Source organism: Sceloporus occidentalis, unplaced genomic scaffold (genome assembly GCF_023333645.1).
Source record: "Sceloporus occidentalis isolate IW3139 unplaced genomic scaffold, rSceOcc1.0.p SCAF_7, whole genome shotgun sequence".
In the NCBI taxonomy this organism is placed as follows: domain Eukaryota; kingdom Metazoa; phylum Chordata; class Lepidosauria; order Squamata; family Phrynosomatidae; genus Sceloporus; species Sceloporus occidentalis.
The window spans coordinates 29,681,876-29,701,946 of NW_028316987.1; the positions used below are offsets into that span (position 1 = coordinate 29,681,876).

Below are 20,071 nucleotides of genomic sequence, written 5' to 3' on the forward strand. Positions count from 1 at the left end.
AATAAAATGCAGGACAGAGAAATGTATGGTACTGCACTTAGGGCAGAAAAATGAAATGCATAGACAGAGACTGAATGTACACCCCTCAAATGTGACCAGGGGCAGATATCTGCAGATCCCATTTTTGAATCGTGTATGTCACTGTGATTAAGCTCCAGATGTTCTCCATAATATTGTATTGCTTTGTCCATTGTATATAATTCTGAGGGGAAAATTGTTCAGAAGGTTATTGGAAATGAATATCTCTTTGAATGAGTTATCAGTGGAATACCTATTGGAAGATCGGAACCCACATATTACCAGGTTAATGGCCAATTTTCTGGTGGAGGCAACAAGATTATGGTTTAAATTTTAATAATGATTCTGAAGTTTTATTGTAAATGCATGTTGTTGTTTTTATGCCTAATAAAAGTTGACTGGCTGACTGGCATAGATATAGGATGGGGGACACCTGGCTTAATCAGACTACGTGTGAAAGGGAATTAGGAGTCTAAGTAGACCACAAGTTGAACATGAGTCATCAGTGTGAAGCAACAGCTAAAAAGGCCAATGTGATTTTAGGTATCAATAGAAGTAGAGTGTCTAGAGCAAAGGAAGTAGTAGTGCCAGTGTATTCTGCTTTGCTCAGGCCCCACCTGGAATACTGTGCCCAATACTGTGTCTGGATACCACAACTCAAAAAAGAAGTTGAAATACTGGAGGTCCAAAGGAGGGTGACTAAAATGGTGAAAGGTCTGGAAACCATGCTCTATGAAAAATGGCTTAGGGAGCTGGGGATGTTTCGCCTGAAGAAGAGAAGGTTAAGAGGTGATATGATAGCCCTGTTTAAATATTTGAAGGGATGTCACATTGAGGAGAGAGCAAGCTTGTTTTCTGCTGCTCCAGAGCTAGGACACGGAACAATGGATGCAAGCTATAAGAAAAGATATTCCACCTAAAATTAGGAGGAACGTCCCGACAGTAAGAGCTGTTTGATAGTGGAACACACTCACTCGGAGAGTGGTGGAGTCTCCCTCCTTGGAGGCTTTAAACAGAGGCTGATTGCCATCTGTCAGGGGTGTTTTGTGTTCCTGCATAGCAGGCGGTTAGACTGGATGCAGGGACGTAGCCAAGGGGGGGGGGTTCTTGGGGTCCGGGGCCCCCCTTCCATTAGAAAAATGAATGGTGTGTGCTGCTGCGCCGCCGCGCCCAAGCCCCATTATAATGGTGGCACTTAGTCTGGACCCCCCCCCCCCCCTTTCCTAAAATCCTGGCTATGTCCCTGCTGGATGGCCCTTGATCTCTTCCAACTCTTTGATTCTGTGATTCTATGCTGCCCTGGAAGTCCCACCCCTGGCAGTCTTGACCCCTCACCGGGTGATACCTAGTGCAAGGACACCACTGTTGGTATCTTAACTTCACAGGATACCATAAAATGATCTGACATCCCTGCATCTATAATCTTATCCAGCTCAGTAGCTAGGTGCCTAAACAGGAACAGATTCAAAATTCCTCCAGCTGCCTGAGTGGGAGATGCTTCCACAATTTCCAGGTTAGAAACCTTCAAAAGGGAGAAAAAAGTCTGAGAAAATGAAGAAATATCTCTATGGATATTAAAATACCCACACAAATATGGTGTGTATTGGAACTGCAATATTGAGATATATGCACGCTTTCCTGTGAGTAAGCCACACTGAACAAAATAAATAACAAGCTCTGTGGAACACAGTGAAGCTTACTTCCAAGTTGTCATGCATATTTACATACAGTCTTTAGAAATGAACATTCCTCTGCATAATTACTCAGAAGTCATAATTACTCTGAACTTAGACTTAGTGCTAAGTAGAGGTGCAGAGGAATGGAGACTTCAATAGTCTTGGAATCTGAACAGGCTTACTTGGAGATGAAATCATACACACACATAAAAACATACACAACCATTAGGGGTTGAGTGCAGTCCTGTGCAGTGGCGTCACAAAGAGGGTGCGGGTTGTGCAGAATGCACTGGGTTACAGCGCCTGGTGAGAATGGCATGGCTGTTGGGCAAGAGAGAAAGGGAATTGTATCCCTTTGTCGCTTGCCCAGTAGCCATGCTAGACTCCAAACAGCCTTCCAGAGGCTGTAGCGCCATTCTCTCAACTGGCAGCTACTACTATGGGCAGGTACTGCCTTCTGTTTAGGCTCCAGCGTGGCCCTTTGCCCCAGTGCTGCCCAGACAAGCAGAATGGCTTTAAATAAGAAAACTCTATCTATCCCTCCTTGGAATAGCATGGGGAAGGGGAATGGGAAGGAGGGGATAGTGACACAATGTGTCTGGTGACTGCATAACTGCCCCAGGAGTGACATTTCACACCTGGGAATTTGTGTGATTGCTGGACATTCATGGATTTCCCCCGTCAGTGAAAAGGGACAAGTCAGGATCCTGTCAATGCAATGAGTATAGTTAAAGTCACTTCTTTGCTGGTGAAATTGTGGTTTAAAAGCCACCTATAAATGTCCAGAGTTCCTTCTCTTTCTCCAGTTTACAAGGATTTTGCAATATCTAAACCAACACAAAAAAACACAGCCCAAAAAAGTGAGGACTCGACTAAAAGAGAATAGTAGTCTTTAGTACACTGAACTACAGTTATTTTGGATTTCCAGTCAACCTTTCTGAGAATTGATAATAGAAATGTTTCAAAGCTGTGCATACCAAAATTGTGAGCAGATGGGTTACATGGATCCACAGCCATCATAGGCATAAAACCATTTCACAAGAAATAATTCAATTTGTAAAACACATGATAAGCAAGAGACCATAAAATTGATATATCATCAGTAAGTTGCACTATACAACTTTCCATAAGGCTTTGTTAGTGGAGGATATTCTTAATCAGCAGTTGAAATTCTTGAAAAGAAAAAAAAACCCTGACCATCAAAGAACATCACTGTGTGATCTTGTATTTACTGTAAGGGAGGGCCTTTTTTCCAAGATCAAGTGAAAGTGGTTGTTATGAAGGGATATGAATCTTCTACACAATTAACATTTAAACCAGATTCAACAGGATTCATACATGTTTAACTGCCACAGATCTCAATCAAGTAACACAAAAAGTTTCAATTGAGTGAAAGGCCCAGAAATGGACAACTAAGAATTCACATTCATAGAGCTACAATTTTGCAGGATTCTTTGGGAAAATTTTGGTGGTTCAACCAGTTTAAAACCATTTCAGATTTTGCAGTGCAGAGCAATGGCTCTGTCATAATTTGTTAAGCACAACGCCACTGCTTGGGACTGCATTCACAATACAAGAAAGCTCAAGCCACAGTATGTATTCTAAGACAGCCCTTTCACACAACCATGGCTTTCAATTGGTCCCAGATCTCCACTTTAGTGATGTGCACATATAAAGTAATCTAATGTGACTCTTATCCCTGAAGCATTTGTTATTGCCTTATCTGCCCTCTAATTGGCTTTAACAGAGATTTTGATAAAAATTGGCAAATCTGTGTATTAAAAAACAGCCATGCTTTGGGTCTGTATAGTTCTGCAGCTTTCTCTACACATAGGACTAACCAATTTCTTTGTTTCTGCCTTTCATCTTGAAAGAAAATGGCTTCACAATAATCCTTCACAAGATTTCAGTGAGAGATTAAAAAGAGAACAAAATAGTTATGTATTACATGAAATCTCATGGATCAAACATGGTTGCTAAAAAGTGTAGTAATATTTCTGCAACAGCCTATATATAAGAAACAGAAGCAAATAGACTTGTAAAATCTGTTTCTAATTCCATATTATATGTCTACATACATACAGCATATGCCATTATGTTACAGGTAGAACTGATGTGCCATGAAGTGCTCAGCAGAGTTATAAAAGAACTAAATGGAATCCTCTGATTTGAGCAAGAAAAGAAGTAAGGCTTATGTTTTAATATACCTCTCTCTGACAATGACAGAAATGATAATACATTTTTTACATTATTTATAACTACTATACTGTACACATGTGCCCACATCAGAAACATTTCAAAATGCTGGCACAGGTTGATGGTTTTTTGAAAACAGGTGAATGTGATTTTTTCTCTCCTACAGTCCAGTTTTCTTGTTCTATAGGGCAATTCTATGTTACATCAGCTTTAAGCTAGTTAATAGTTATGGCTTCCTCCAAAGAATCCTGGAAATTATACTTTGATGAGAATTCTTTGTTAGGGCTTTCCCAATATTACTTTTAATGGTGTGGCAGTTTAGCCATCTTGGTTTTTTCCACCTTCATAATTTAATAAAGTTGGAAAATCCCAATCACATGGGAGGAGCACACACCTTAAAATGCCAGATTCAGGGAGATAAACAGGTGTGTTTTCTTCCCATGTTGCCTCCAAGATCAGAGGTGATCAGGTCATGATGCAGCTATTCTCACACCACTAAAAGGTGACATCAGAGGTTCTCTGTCATAGAACAAACGTTGGCACAATTTGCTGGGATGACTGAATGACTGTTATGCCATTTTAAGTCTGTTGTGCAGTCAGATAAGCCTAAGTTTGACCCTTTTAAATCATGCATTAAGATGAGTAGCACTGAAACATTAAGTGAGCACAACCTAGCTGTTACTGTTTCCTCTCTATGAAATGATCTATGTAAGAATGTTAGAGAAGAATGGTTCCAGGCTTCAGAGATTGATTTGCTGTTCTTGGGAGAGAAATATTTACATCTTAAGAGGCTTCTAAAAATATATAGAAAAGTGGGTCCTGTTATAACAGGTAGCTTTGAACATCTCTAGCCACAGACAAAGAAGACAAGTGGTTATTGACAGGCATGAACCAATTTTGAACCTCTTAAATTAAGCTCTTGGTTAAGATGGATACAAGAAAGGGCAATTCACCGTAAATCAATATTAAAAAGTATTTTTTTGAAATGCTGTTGTGTTTCCAGTCTCAGTGTCTGTCATTTGCTCCTCCAGTTGTGCTGATCACCTTGTTTTAAAAGTAGATGTGCTCAAGAGTCCATAAGAGAGCTCTCTTTTTCTTGCTGAAAAAGTCTTCCCAGTCCCACCCCATCCCTACTTCCAAACCAGCTTCTCCCACCCCATTTTAGATAAGCCACTCTTTTTTGCTTTCATCAATGGTTTCTGTAAAATTAGGGTCATTATTCATGATGGCGGCATCAGCACTTTCAGCAGATTCAGCTCCTTTGGCTTCATTGGTGTGGTAGGTCCCCTTGTGGCGGAACATGTAGCGAATTAGAAAAACCAAAGTACAGAGAATGGTGAAGATCACAACAGCAATCACACCTGGGAGACATTGAAAGAGAAAGAGAGGTTTTAGCACATTGATCAGAGAGAGAAATCTTTCTTGTATTGATCTTGAAATTAACCAAGGACGAAGAGTTCTTTTTAAAATATTACTGCCAGAATTTAAGTAGCTAAAATGTTCACTTAAATGTTCACCAGGCTTTCTCTCTAATCATTTTTATTGTAATGGGAAAACCCTATGGCTACTGTTCTGTTTTTACATATATAAGGTAACTAGCAACTATAGTTTTTTGTGGTTTTTTTGGGCTATGTAGCCATGTTCTAGAAAAGTTCCTTCCTGACGTTTCGCCAGCATCTGTGGCTGGCATCTTCAGAGAATTTTCTCTGAAGATGCCAGCCACAGATGCTGGCAAAACATCAGGATGAAACTCTTCTAGAATATGGCCACATAGCCCCAAAAACCCACAAAAAACTATGGATGCCAGCCATGAAAGCCTTTGACTAATTAGCAACTCATATGATTGCATTTGTGCAAATAATACTGCAGAAGATTTTATTCTACTCTACAGCCTAATTAGGTTAGTGACTTTATAGAATCATAGAATAACTGAGTTGGAAGAGACCGCAAGGGCCATCCAGTCCAACCCCCTGCCATGCAGTAAATCCAAATCAAACCATCCCTGACAGATGGCCATCCAGCTTCTGTTTAAAGACCTCCAAGGAGGGAGATTCCACTACACTCCGAGGGAGTGTGTGCCACTGTCGGACAGCCCTTACTGTCAGGAAGTTCTTCCTAATGTTGAGGTGGAATCTCTTTTGCTGTAGCTTGCATCCATTGTTCCGGGTCCTGTTCTCTGGAGCAGCAGAAAACAATCTTGCTCCCTCCTCAATATGACATCCCTTCAAATATTTAAACAGGACTATCATATCACCTCTTAACCTTCTCTTCTCCAGGCTAAACATCCCCAGCTCCCTAACTCATTCCTTGTAGGGCATGGCTTCCAGACCCTTCACCATTTTAGTCGCTCTCCTTTGGGCATGCTCCAATTTCTCCACATCCTTTTTAAAATGTGGTGCCCAGAACTGGACACAATATTCCAGGTGGGGCCTGACCAGAATATAGTGGGTCTATTACTTCCCTTGATCTAGACACTATACTTTTATTGATGCAGCCTAAAGTTGCATTGGCCTTTTTTGCTGCTGCGTCACACTGTTAACTCATGTTCAACTTGTGGTCTACTTGGACTCCCAAATCCCTTTCACATGTAGTTTCATTCAGCCACGTGTTCCCCATCCTATCTATGCATTTCATTTTTCCACCCTAAGTGCAGTACCTTACATTTCTCCGTGTTGAAATTCATTTTGTTAGCTTTGGCCCAGCTTTCTACTCTATTTAGGTCATCTTGAATCTTGATCTGTCCTCAGGGGTATTAGCTACTCCCCCTAGTTTGGTGTCATCTGCAAATTTGATAAGTATGCTCCCAATTTTTTCCTCCAAGTCACTGATAAAGATGTTTAATAGCACTGGGCCCAGGACAGAGCCCTGTGGGACCCCACTGGTCACTTCTCTCCAGGATGAAAAAGAGCCATTGTTGAGCACCCTTTGGCTTCGGTCAGTCAACCAATTACAAATCCATGTAACAGTTGCCTTGTCTAGCCCACATTTTACAAGCTTGTTTGCAAGAATGTCATGGGAAATTTTGTCAAAAGCCTTACTGAAATCAAGATATACTATATCCACAGCATTCCCTTCATCTAACAAGCTGGTAATTTTATCAAAAAAAGAGATCAGGTTTGTCTGGCATGATGTCTTTCTCTGAAACCTATGTTGACTCTTTGTGATTATGGCACTGCTTTCTAGATGTTCACAGACTCTCTGTTTAATGATCTACTCTAGAATCTTTCCTGGTATTGATGTCAGACTAACTGGATTATAATTGTTGGGATCCCCTTTTTTCTCCTTTTTGAAGATGGGGACAACGTTTGCCCTCCTCCAGTCTGCTGGGATTTCTCCTGTTCTCCAGGAGTTCTCAAAGATTATTGTCAATGGCTCTGATATTATATTTGCCAGCTCTTTTAATACCCTTGAATGTAGTTCATCTGGTCCTGGAGACTTAAATTTATTTAGATTAACAAGGTATTCCTCTACTATCTCTTTACTTATTCTGTGCTGAAATTCCCCTATTCTGTCTTCTGCTCCATTATCCTCAGGTTGATCACTCTTTTCCTTTTCTGAGAACACTGAAGCAAAGAAAGTGTTGAGTAATTCTGCCTTTTCTCTGTCTTCTGTTAGCATTTTGCCATCTTCTCTACGGAGCGGCCCTACCGTTTCCTTCTGTTATTGTGTATTTGTATTTACAATGTTCAGATGTGACAATAGTTTGCTAAAGTAAAAATTGGTTACAGACTGAAGGCCAAAAGATTAGGCCCCAGACAAAGTGTTCAAGGACAGTGGACGAGACAAAATGTAAGCAAGACATGTTTTTGTTTGTACTGTGATTGGTTCCTATGTTGCATGGCAACTTGTGAGAAGAGGCTGGACTTATGTGATTACTTCGTGGGAATGTTTATTCTTATGAGAGAACAAAAACTGATGTTATGTTCTAGTTTTTTCTGTGAGTATGGACTCTGAAAGAGAAAGATGTGTTGTACAGTTATTAGCTTATTAGCTCGTTTATAGAGCAACTAATACAATAAAAGTCCTCATTGAGTGAAGCCTGCTATAGTGTTTGTTTCTTTAAGAAGCAGCTGTTTCACTAGGCATTGTTCCAGCAAGCTGAAGTCTGCGTTGGAGTTTGGCTTGATCCTGAGTTCCAGAAGAGGCTGCATCTGCATCCAGTTGGTACCAGTTTTGGAACCACGGGGCAAGAGACATCACCCAAACAAATTTTTCTAACACCTTCTTCTTCCTTTTGCTGCAGACATATCCAAAAAGCCCTTTTTATTGTTTTTAACCTCTCTAGCAAGCCTGAGTTCATTCTGCGCTTTAGCTTTTCTGACTTTACCCCTACATGTGCTTGCTATTTGTTTGCATTCCTCTGGTGATTTCCATTCTTATACATGTCCCATTTAAAACTTAGCTCAGTTGAAAGTTCCTTAGTCGTCCATCCTGGTTTCTTGAGACACCTCTCGTTTGTCTTCCTCATTGGAACTGTTTGAAATTGTGCCTTCAGTATCTCCCTTTTGAGAAAGTCCCATCCGTCTTGAACTCCCTTATCTTTTAGTATTCCTGACCGTGGGATCACGCCTTAGAGTATTTCTCTAAGTTTACCAAAATCCACTCTCCTAAAATCTAGAAGGTGTGTCTGACTATGCCTGGCTTCTCCTTTCCATTGTATAACAAACTCCAGGAGAACATGGTCATTTCCACCTAAGGATCCCACCACTTCCACTCCATTAACTAGGTCATCCCTGTTGGTTAGGATCAGATCCAAAATAGCTGGCCCCCTTGTTGCCTCTTCCACCTTTTGGACAATGAAACTGTCTTATGATGTTCTTAATTCTAATTATGTTGCTAACATGTCACTTAAGAAATAGAAAGAGCAATTAAAGTCCTGAATTTGTAATATGGGCTTTTAAAAATGGGAATACTTTCTCTCTGTTCATTGCTCTTTTTTCACATATGAGTTTATCTCATGAAGGAGACTCACATTATTGATTCTTGGCCTAAGATTATATCCACCTTAGACTTCACTAAAGAAACGTACAAAAATTATGTGGATCATAAAAGGGGCACCTGAATGGAAATTCAAAGTGAATGACTTGGTTTCCTTGTCAGGTAAAATGTTAAAATGTCTGCAATCTTCCAAGAAATCATGACCAAAATACATGGGACCTTTCCCCATAAAAAGGATTATCAATGTTGTAGCCGTTTGAGTTAGACTTGCCCAAAACTTGTCATAAGCATCCTGTGTTTCATTCTAGCCTATTGAAGTGTGCAAGCATGTCAAATGTGTGGCATCAAGTTCCTCTTGTTTCTCTGATTCCTGTTCCTATGATGTTAGATGATCAAGAGCAGCATTGCAAGGTCAAGCAAATTTCAAATTCCAGGCAGTACAAGGTCTGTCTCAAATACTCTGTGCAGTGGAAACATTTTCCTGTGGGACATTTTGAGTGGTTGTCATACATGTAATGTGCTCCTAAGTTGGTTGAAGACTTTCATAAGACGTATCCTGAGCTGGGTCCTGGCTAATGTGATTCTGTTAATAAACAATGATTCTCTATTTTTTTAAACCTTTTTTGTATGATATTATCTTCTTCATAATGCTGATGTCTCTGCTTTGCATTAGGAGGGGATATTTAGCTGTGGGGGGCAAATGTCAGAGAGGACACATACTCAGGCCTCTCTGATCTTCAAGACTGCACAGCCACTTTGGAGCCATGTTGGAGTGGGTCTGAGGATGTTTGGTGTGACTTGATTCTATGAGTCTATGAGAGGCCTGAAACAGATGTACAAAATAAAGTGTCATCCAGGCATTTTGGGGTGTGTGGCATGCAAATGATGCATGCTCCTAAACTGTACACCAAGGCCGCCTAAGGCGGCCCAAACCTCCCACAAAAGAAGTGACAAAAAGCAGCTATTTGCTGGCAGTGTGTTCAGGACCATGGTAGCAACTGGCCTTGGGACCACGGCATCTGGCCACCAATGATCAGGGCAGGAGAGGCCTCTGGCTACTCCTTTTACTCCAGCTGCATGACTTCAAATTCACTCAGTTGCTTGGGGATGTGTGGGAAAGTGTGCAGGCCTCTAGGAGTGAGTGAGAGAGATGTGGAGAATTCTTAAAATTAAGCCTCAGATCTGGCAAGGAACTTGTTGCTGTGCTGAACATAATTTTCAATAAAACTTTCCTGGATTCATGCATGAAGTCTGTTCTTTGACTGAAAACATTCTATTCCTGTCTTCAGCCCACTTACACTAAGTATTGCCATGTTTATATGTTCCAAATTTGTTATTTTACAATGCTTAATTTTCTCTGATTCATGCATCTCCCATTCCATGTTTCTATTATATGTATTGTACAGCTTTGGATTTTCCTTTCACATCTGAACATGTCACCAACCGAGGGTCCTTCTGGACTGAATTTTTAGCACTACATTAAGCACTGCAAGACTAGAAATAAAGCATGAGAAACATTAGAAAATCTCACCATACAAGCATGGTTAAATAGGATATGGTCTTTAACTTTTTCAAAAAAATTAAAAAACTAAATAAGAATAGCAAGAGGGGACATAAAAGAAGATTCATTTAAAATTATTTGGAAGCCATTTATTGTTTATATTAATCAAAGCAATACTGCACTTAGTGGCATCACTGGGTGTGTGTGTGTGTGTGTGCGGACCGCACTGGGTGACACCCCAGAAGAGGGGTGACACTCAGCTGAGCGCACCCCCTCCCTGCCCCATGCCGGTTTACACTGGAGTAAACTGGCACATGGCAGGGAGGGAGGGTGCTCTTTACACTTTCCCTCCCTCCTATGTGCCATTTTACTCTAGTAAACTGGCATACAGCAGGGAGGGAGGGTACCTTTCCTCCTTCTCACATGCCATTTTACTCCAGAGTAAACCAAGCACCCTCCCTGCCATGTGCCAATTTATTCATGAGTAAAATGGTGTGTGGAAGGGAGGGAAGGGGTGTCTCCTCTGGCTCCAGCCCTCGCAAGGTGACATCCAGTGGAGGAATGCCACTGACAAACTTCTTTTGGCTCAAGAGAGACTTTGGAAAAAATGATTTTCAAAGGTTATGATTAATATGTAAGCAACATGCAATTATTTGGAAGACAATCTATATTTAGGTGATTGGCAAGGATAAGGCTTATGACTCTATGATCTGAGAAAGGGCGTAAAGAAGGGAGGAATAGAAGGAGATTAAAAAAATCTGTATAAGAAGAACAAAATATTGTATATATGATGATTATACTTGTTAAATAAATAACATTAAAAATCAGAAAAGAAGACAAAAGATTTATATTAAACAAAGGTAAAGGAATATATTGTAATTTCTCAGTACGCAAATCTATACCAAACCTATAAAGGTGCATGCAACTTCCTTACCTCCAATAATTGCTGAATTCCTGTTAACGCCACCTCCTATCACTTGCCCATTATAAGGGATATCGGCACCTGTTGTACAAAGAAAGGCATAGGACTCTAGTTATAACATAAACTTCTCAATATTTAGTCCCTTATTTGGCATCCTTAAAAATATCAACACTTTTATTTTTAATTCATTTTATATTCATTGTAAGTACAGATATCTTCTTACTTAGCATCATGCATCAAGACTAAAGTAAACAGACAGTCCAGAGGCACAATTAAATAGCAGTTACTGGAAATTTGGAGCCATAATTTGGTAGGATACATGCTCACATATATATGTCTTTAAAGGAGTTAGGCAGTAAGTCCTCCTCACAATCTTGTTAAGTTACCTATATCTCTTTAGCAAGATATCACAGAGGTCCCAACTTCACCTATCCCAGTGGTTCCCAACCTGTGCTACGTGGAGCCCTTAGGGCTCCACGTGCACTTCCCAGGTGCTCTGTGGCTGCTCCACGAAAATGAAAGAAATAAAAATTGAATGAAATTGAAGAATAAGAAACAAAAAGAAAAAAGTCTGTAAGACATAGGGTAGGCCTCTTAGGAGCTCTGCCATAGAAACTCATTTTAAAATGGGCTCCATGAGTCAAAAAGATTGGAACCCCTGATATATGCACAAGAAATACACTGATTACTTGTAGCAATATCCTGCTTGTGACAGCAAAGGGGCTCGGTTTCTTACACTGCCACAAGTTTTTAACTCCAAAAAAGTATGCAGATATTTGAAGTAGTTGGTGTAACAGAAAATATACCATGCCACAAAGGCAAGTATTTTTGAGAAGATCTGCTTACCATATATATTCTCTTTCTCACTGTATGAACTACACCCAGTGACACATCAATAACACTGCACATATTTTTTTTTAAATCTCCTTGAGTTTTGGAAGTATTGAAAAGTATGTAGAGGGAGGAAAGAACTTCAGAAATGAATATCAAGAAGTGAGGCACATGTTTATGGGATGGAGTCTGGTTTTGAACAGAACCCATTAAATCAAGACAGTTTAAGTCTGTCGACTTTAAGTATAGCTACTTTGCATCCAATTCAATCCCAACCTTCCATCTAAAAGTGGATAATGTGAACAGCTGAGAAATATGTTAGTTAACAATAACATGGTGACAACACATGAAAATTAACATTCCTGTTTAATGAGGTATAGGATTGCTAAACCGAATAAAGGACAAGGCTCATGCATGTTTCATGCTTAACAGATTTTGAAGCAGGAAGACATAGGGGTCATTCACACTCACATTTTTGTACTGAGGAGATCTGGGAGTTTTGATGATGCGATACCGAATCAAAGTTTCTACTACATTTACCACAACTGAATCTCTCTGTGGCATTTTAATCCTATGGATGTTCATCTTACCGTAGTGTTGATTTAAAATGGAGCCTCCATTTTGAACACATTTGATCATTTTCTTTTTTTTTTTTTTAAAGAGTCAGTCAAATGATGTGCATCATCGTCATACCACTTACACAAGTATTTAAAGGTACTTTCATATAGCTAGAGAACAGAAGCCACGCAAAAGCAAAGCTGCGCATAAGCTATCAAATTTTATTTTAAAAAATGTTCCCAAGACACCCCCCCTCAGCTTTTGTGAGCTATGGGAATCTGCCATTGGTGCAGATAAGGGAACAAATTCAAATGCTGGGCAGTGCTTTAAAGGGACCACTTTCCAAAGCGTGGGAAGTTGAATCCACCGCATTTATGGAGCTGGTTTCTTCACCCTTGTAACCGAGTGCTGAGAGGGAAAAACAATGGTGTTTTGCTGGCAGGGCAAGACCAGTGGGATGTGCAAGTTCTGCCCCTCTGCACATAGCACCTCCCTTCCTGAGTGCTTTGAATGGAATCAACAGCGTGTTCTCATTTGCGGCTCTTTAAAAAAAAATCCAGTTCTTTTTAAAAGACATGGTAAAAGCCCTGGATTCAAAAGTACTGGGTAAGTGGCTTTTATGCCAGCCCCCCTTCCTGAAAACTGTACCGAGTGCACTGGGTGCGAATATGAACGACCCAGAAATAACCGGGTAATTTCCACACTGGAAATTCAACACCAGATTATTTCGTAGTGTGAATGAGCCTGTAATTCTTCAGTGCTGTGCATCCATCTATAGGAAAACAGTTGGACTACAGGAGGCTATGGCTGCCTCCTGTGGAATTCTGGGATTTGTAGCTTAGTGATGCCCAAGAGTAGTCTGGGAAAACATTCTAAATGCCCCCCTAAATTGCAAATCCCAGGATTCCACAGGAGGCAGCTATAGCAGTTAAAGTGGAATAATTATGCTTTAACAATATAGTGTGGTCAGGGTGACCAGATGTCATAATTGCAAAAGAGGACAAGTCTTGAAATAAAGAGAAGAGGAGAAAAGAAGAGGGGAAAAAGGGAGAAAATGATCCTTTGTTGCTCTGTATGTGAACTCAGTAACAGCCTAATCAAGTGCATGACACCTAGGACTTTTTCAAACGGGGACTATGTGCTTCCATCCTGAAAATGGTTAAAGTGGTGACATCCCAGAAAGGTAAGCCCATTTGCTAATGGTTATCATACACAAGAACACAACTAGGAGTGAAAGGCACATTACTTAGGGTCTAATGCGAATTTGGGTATCAAAAGGAGACAAACAAATCCCCATTGCTAGTGTTAGGAAGAATCTAATTAGGGGAATTTCTGAATTTAGTTCAAATTGCTGAGATGGAGGGTCCTAAGAACACCCTTGTAAGACAGGGTCCTGTGGTGTCTACAAGAGGTTCAAAAGAATCCTTTGAGAGATGACGCTGAGACAGACTGCTCCAATTAAGTTCAAATATTTATTAAAAAGGGAAAAACAAAGACACAGCACACGCATTCACACACACACACACAATTCTCAATGAAAGTGAAGGAGGGAAATCAGGAGAGAGTTGAGAGAGGCAAATCTACGGGAGATACTTACTTCCGAAGGCTTCTCTGGGAACTAGATGTGGATGTAGATGGTGAGATGACATGGCGCCGAAATGTGGGGGGAAATGGCAAAGGGAACTAAAATTAGAGTTTGGTCTGACATGAAGCCAGGCTGTACTCTGAATGTAAAACACTGGTGTGTGTTTAGACTGAGGCTGATATAGACAATTTGTAGCCCTTGGCTATGAACCTGATGGCCTAACTGCAGCCAAGACAAACGGTATGAAGCCCTGGGCTTTTGTTAAACCAAGGTGAAGAATAGACTGAGCCAATGCACTTGGATCTAAACACAATCAAGGAAGGCAAACAGATGAATAGATGGCCACTGACTTAATCACTGGGCCATCAGGTGTGAGGCTGAAAACAAACAGCCTGTATTGTACTGGCTTTTGGAGGAGATGATTTTTCCTGTCTAGCAACTCCCAAACTTCCTGTAGGGAATTTCCAGTCTTATCTCTAGGCCTCCCACCCCCTTCCTTTTTTGCAAGCTGCCTAAATGACATCTCTGCTTTGGAGAAATGGTGGTGCGCCAAGGAAGTCAGCTTAGGGTAGGGCTGCCATAATTGTCCACTTTTACCAGGGACAAAATGTAGGACAAATTCAAGACCAAACTGTAGGGCAACTGCAGGACAAAACTCAGCTCAAAATGTAGGACATTTAAGGTCCACCATTTTTCTTCAATGTCCTACATTTTGGGCTGAGTTTTGTCCTGCAGTTGTCCTACAGTTTGGTCTTGAATTTGTTCCACATTTTGTCCCTGGTAAAAGTGGACAATTATGGCAACCCTAGCTTAGGGTCAAAGTGAATTGCACACACACTCCAAATGTTAATATAAATCAATATACTCTAACACTAGCATAGAAATACATTTTCTGTGCATGATCCAAACTTACACACACACACACACACACACACACACACACACACACACCCCTATGTTCCAGAGAGGGAGGGGAAACTGGGGGGATCCTCTTTGCCCCAGAAGCCGTGTCAGAGGAAGGCAGAATGAGGCTTCCCTTTGCAAACTTTGTAAAACCACACACAAACACACACACACACACACACACACACACCAGAAAAAGAGGAGGGGACTGGATCCATTAGCCTGCCTGATTCCACAGAGGGCTGATACTCCCAGATGCCCTCCTTTTCCAGGACATGTCCTCCATTTTGCCCTACTGTCCGGGAGGAATGACAAATGTCCTCTCCCTCTGCCTTCTCTCACCAGCTGTGCCCTTAATTAGAGGCTGCCAAGAGGAGGAGAATGCGGGGAGAAAGAGAGAAGTGGGTTTGTGTATACCTTTAAGAAGAAAAAATTCTCCTCACGTTGGCCTCAGAGGGAGCGATCAGGCAGACCCAGCAACATCAGGGACTGCCTGAAGGATGAGAATTCTCCCTCCTTGAACTGTATTTTGTATTGTATTACAATTTTTACTGTACACCGCTATGATCGCGGAATAGTGGTCTATAAATAAAACTTATTATTATTATTATTATTATTATTATTATTATTATTAGGCACCCTGGGAAATCTGGGAACAGAAGGCATCTGGAGGCTTGGTTTTCAGACAGCTGCCATTATGTGAAGGGAGTGAATTCGCAAACAAAATGGACATGCAAATAAGGTAGTTTTGCGAATTTGCTTATTTCTTGATTCTTGATTCACATTCTCCCTGGATTCTGTCCTGATTGCATGTTGCGTCATGTGGAAAGCAGCTGCAAACTTGTCCCTAATGCCCTGGATGACCCTGCATTGGTCCCACTTTAATCTTCCAATTTTCCCCGTGTGAAAAAGTTCCTAGGGTTGCCAGATCTGGCACATCCCAGGCCCTGAGAGGAGAACAACTTGAAACCTAGGAATGACCTCTGGTGATGACATTAAGCATCACACATCAAATATCAGCCACAGTTGCTGAAAGCATGTCATTCAAATAAAAACTATTATTACTATTTTATCATCACCACCACCACCACCACCATCACTACTACTACTACTTCTATCCCACCTTTTTCCCAGATGGTGACTTAAAGTAGGTTACAAACATCTTAAAAATTGTTAAATATCCACATACAAAAGTAATATACAATTAAACAACTGTAAAAGTTAAAATGTATAATTAACACACACCAGCACAACAATTAGCAAGATGGACCTTAAATAATCACTCATCAAATGTCTGTTGGAATAGAAATGTCTTTGCTTGTTTGCAGAAAGAAGTAGAGAGGGTGTCAGTCTAATGTTTTTGAGAAGAGAGTACCAGAGCTTGGAGCAGCCCATGTGAAGGCCCTCTCCTATGTTCCCACCAGATATATCTGTAAAGGGAAGAGGGACAGAGAGAAAGGCCCCTCCAGGAGATCTCAGAGCAAGTGCTGCTTCATAAGGCCCTTCCAGGAGATCTCAGAGCGAGTGCTTCTTCAGACATTCAAATAACCTGGATCTGAGCCATGTGGGGCTTTAAAAGTCATAACCAGCATTTTGAATTGTGCCCAGAAACAGACAGGCAGGCAGTGGAGCTGTTGCAACAGTGGAGTTAAGGTAACATGTAAGAGAAATGAGTGAGTTATGACTTAAACCCAGAGCTGAAGAACCAAACAAGATGGCTCTGCGCAGAGGGAGGGAGTTGGCAGCCGAGATGAGGAAAGGCTGAGGAATGTGGAAGCTGAAGCTGGATGCTATTCAGGTGTGATGGACGACAGCCGGGAGGGTGAGTTCTCCTGAGTCGCAATGAAGAGGAAGTGGCAGGACAATGGATTGCTTTGAACAGAATGAGCTGCTTTGAACATGGACTGATTAGAACAGCTTGTCTCCTCCCAAAAGGGGAAATTGAGTAATCAGCTGTAATATTGCAAGACTTCAGCAACCAAAAGCCAGAGAGAAGAAAAGTATAAAGACCCTTGGCTTTCATCTCCAATTCATTGGCATCAACCGCAGCACCGATGTCATCTCCTACCTTCGAGGGCAACTGATCACAGTGTGTGTGTGAGTATTGTATGAATGTGTGAGTGAATGAAAGAGCTCTTGATACTCAATGTTTGTATTACTTTTATGATTTAATAAATGTTACATGCATAGTGTTTAAAACCAAATTTGGTGTCTCACTATGCTGTGGGAGTCTACTCAAGGGGGCATTTCCACTACACGTTCTCAGCTTAAACAGGTTGCCCTTATAAACTTGGGCATAGCATCAATGGTCCAAAACACAATGCAGAAATCATCCATCTTGAAACCACTTTAACTGCTGTGGCTCAGTGCTAGGGGATCCTGGGAATTGTAGTTTGTTGTGGTACCAGAGCTTTCTGACAGAGGTGGTTAAATGTCTCAAAACAATAGTTACCAGAATTCCCTAGCATTGAGCTGGGACAGTTAAGGCTGTCTCAAAGTGGATTATTTCTGCATTGTGTTTTGGACAAAGGTCCAACAGATTAATCCAAAAGATTAAACATTTCTCTTATTGAAAATTAAGTTTTCTAAATTTTGCACTGAACAAATAAACTACCCCAGCTCTTCTTAAATCTGTTTCTAACAAGTTTGCAAGCACTGCTTTTAACAGCATAAAGAGTAATAATCCAAGCAAAGAAAGTCTTCCAAACAATACTTTGGGGGGAGGGGGGCGGGGGCGGAATCTCAACTGTCAGTTTAACTCTTCTGCAAGTACACATTTTAACACATGGGAATTTTTGTTTAAAGAGACAACAGAGATGAAGACAGGAGACAAGGAGGAATGAGAGAGATTATGAGTGCAAAGAGGAATAGTTGGGGGGAGAGATAGAAGAAAGTGGATGAGAGCGGGAAGGAAGGAAGGAAGGAAGGAAAGGAAGGAAGGAAGGAAAATATTACACCTGAAGTTCCACAGGAGGAGGAGAAAGAGGATGAAAAAGAGGGAAACATGGATTAAGAATTAACAGAGAAGGGAATCAGCTGAAGAAGAAAGACATCCATGCCAGAGGTTTTTGCTCAGAACAGTGCAGCCCACATGCACCTCAAATCAAAAAAGGAAACTATACTGTGACTTCAACTATTAGGGTGAAGAAGGTGGAAACAGAATTGGGAAAGTTTAACAATCAGACAAGAAAAAGCCACAAGGCAGCAGTCCTGTAGTACACCGGACCCTTCCCACCAAACCACCTCTGGAGAGCATTTCAGCCATCTGTTAATGGTGAACATGTTAAAACTATGTATTTTAGGCCCAGGAGAGGCCTTTTTTAACCACAGGAAGAGCAGAATTGTGCTTTACTTCCTGTTTTTAAAAAAAGGTCTCTCCTGGGGCCTTAATTAACTGGAAGGGGCAAGAACATGGTAACAATACCCCACATGCCCTCGGGAAGACCTTTGGGGGGATTTGAGAGAATAAAATGTCTTTTGGGGAGGGAGTTGTAAACAAATGTTAACCCCTAATGTTAACATTTCTTTCTTTCATAAAATTACCAACTTGGTAGATGAAGGGAATGCTGTGGATATAGTATATCTTGATTTCAGTAAGGCCTTTGACAAAGTTTCCCATGACATTCTTGCAAACAAGCTTGTAAAAAGTGGACTAGACAAAGTAACTGTTACATGGATTTGTAATTGGTTGACCAGCCGAAGCCAAAGGGTGCACAACAATGGCTCTTTTTCATCCTGGAGAGAAGTGACTAGTGGGGTCCCACAGGGCTCTGTCCTGGGGCCAGTGTTATTCAACATCTTTATCAATGACTTGGATGACAGAATTGGGAGCATACTCATCAAATTTGCAGATGACACCAAATTAGGAGGAATAGCTAATGGTCCCTGAAGTACTGGAGATTGGCAGTTCCTGAATTGCCAACGATCCATTTTGAAGCGGACCTTGACATTGCTCCCTTTATTCAAAGTGGTCCACTGGCAGAACTAGCTGCTAGTCAGGATGGTAACCTGTACCAAGAATTTATTACTGAGAGTCACTTGTAACACCAAATTAGGAGGAATAACTAATACTCCAGAGGACAGGATCAAAATTCAAAACGACCTGAATAGACAAGAAAGCTAGGCTAACAAAATGAAATTCAACACGGAGAAATGTTAGGGCAGAAAAATGAAATGTACAGATATAGGATGGGGGACACCTGGCTGAATGAAACTACATGTGAAAGGAATCTAGGAGTCCAAGTACACCACAAGTTGAACATGAGTCAACAGTGTGATGCAGCAGCTAAAAAGGCCAATGCGATTTTAGGCTGCATCAATAAAAGTATAGTGTCTAGATCAAAAGAAGTAATAGTGCCACTATATTCTGCTTTGGTCAGGCTCCACCTGGAATATTGTGTCCAGTTCTGGGCGCCACAATTCAAAAAGGACATTGAGAAACTGGAGCGTGTCCAAAGGAAGGCGACTAAAACGGTGAAGGGTCTGGAAACCATGTCCTATGAGGAACGACTTAGGGAGCTGGGAATGTTTAGCCTGGAGAAAAGGTTGAGAGGTGATAAGATAGCCCTGTTTAAATATTTGAAGGGATGTCATATTGAGGAGGGAGCAAGATTGTTTTCTGCTGCTGCAGAGACTAAGACTCAAAGCAATGGATGTAAGTTACAAGAATACAGAGTCCACCTCAACATTAGGAGGAAATTCCTGACAGTAAGGGCTGTTCGACAGTGGAACAAACTCCCTTGGAGTGTAGTGGAGTCTCCTTCCTTAGAGGTCTTTAAACAGAGGCTAGATGGCCATCTGTCGGGGATGCTTGAGATTTCCTGCATGGCAGGGGGTTGGGCTGGATGGCCCTTGTGGTCTCTTCCAGTCCTGTGGGCCACACTTTGCTAAACCCTGAGGTAGGCACTGACATGGGAAATCTAATGAGTGCAGTTTCTAATCTA

The 20,071-nt window shown here is 41.1% G+C and overlaps 1 protein-coding gene across 2 annotated transcripts in view; it reads right to left on the reverse strand.

The window, feature by feature from the left end:
* Positions 1-2,582: 2,582 nt before the first annotated feature.
* The window catches only part of LOC149309469 (contactin-associated protein-like 2), a 1,389,887-nt gene continuing 1,372,398 nt past the window's right edge, over positions 2,583-20,071 (reverse strand). For both annotated transcript variants that reach the window (XM_089532517.1, XM_089532516.1), the window contains 2 exons: positions 11,264-11,332; positions 2,583-5,251 (listed from right to left, as the gene is read on the reverse strand). In XM_089532517.1, coding sequence (XP_089388643.1) covers positions 5,052-5,251; positions 11,264-11,332 — 269 coding nt within the window. In that variant the 3' untranslated portion in view covers positions 2,583-5,051. The remainder of the gene's footprint in view (positions 5,252-11,263; positions 11,333-20,071) is intronic.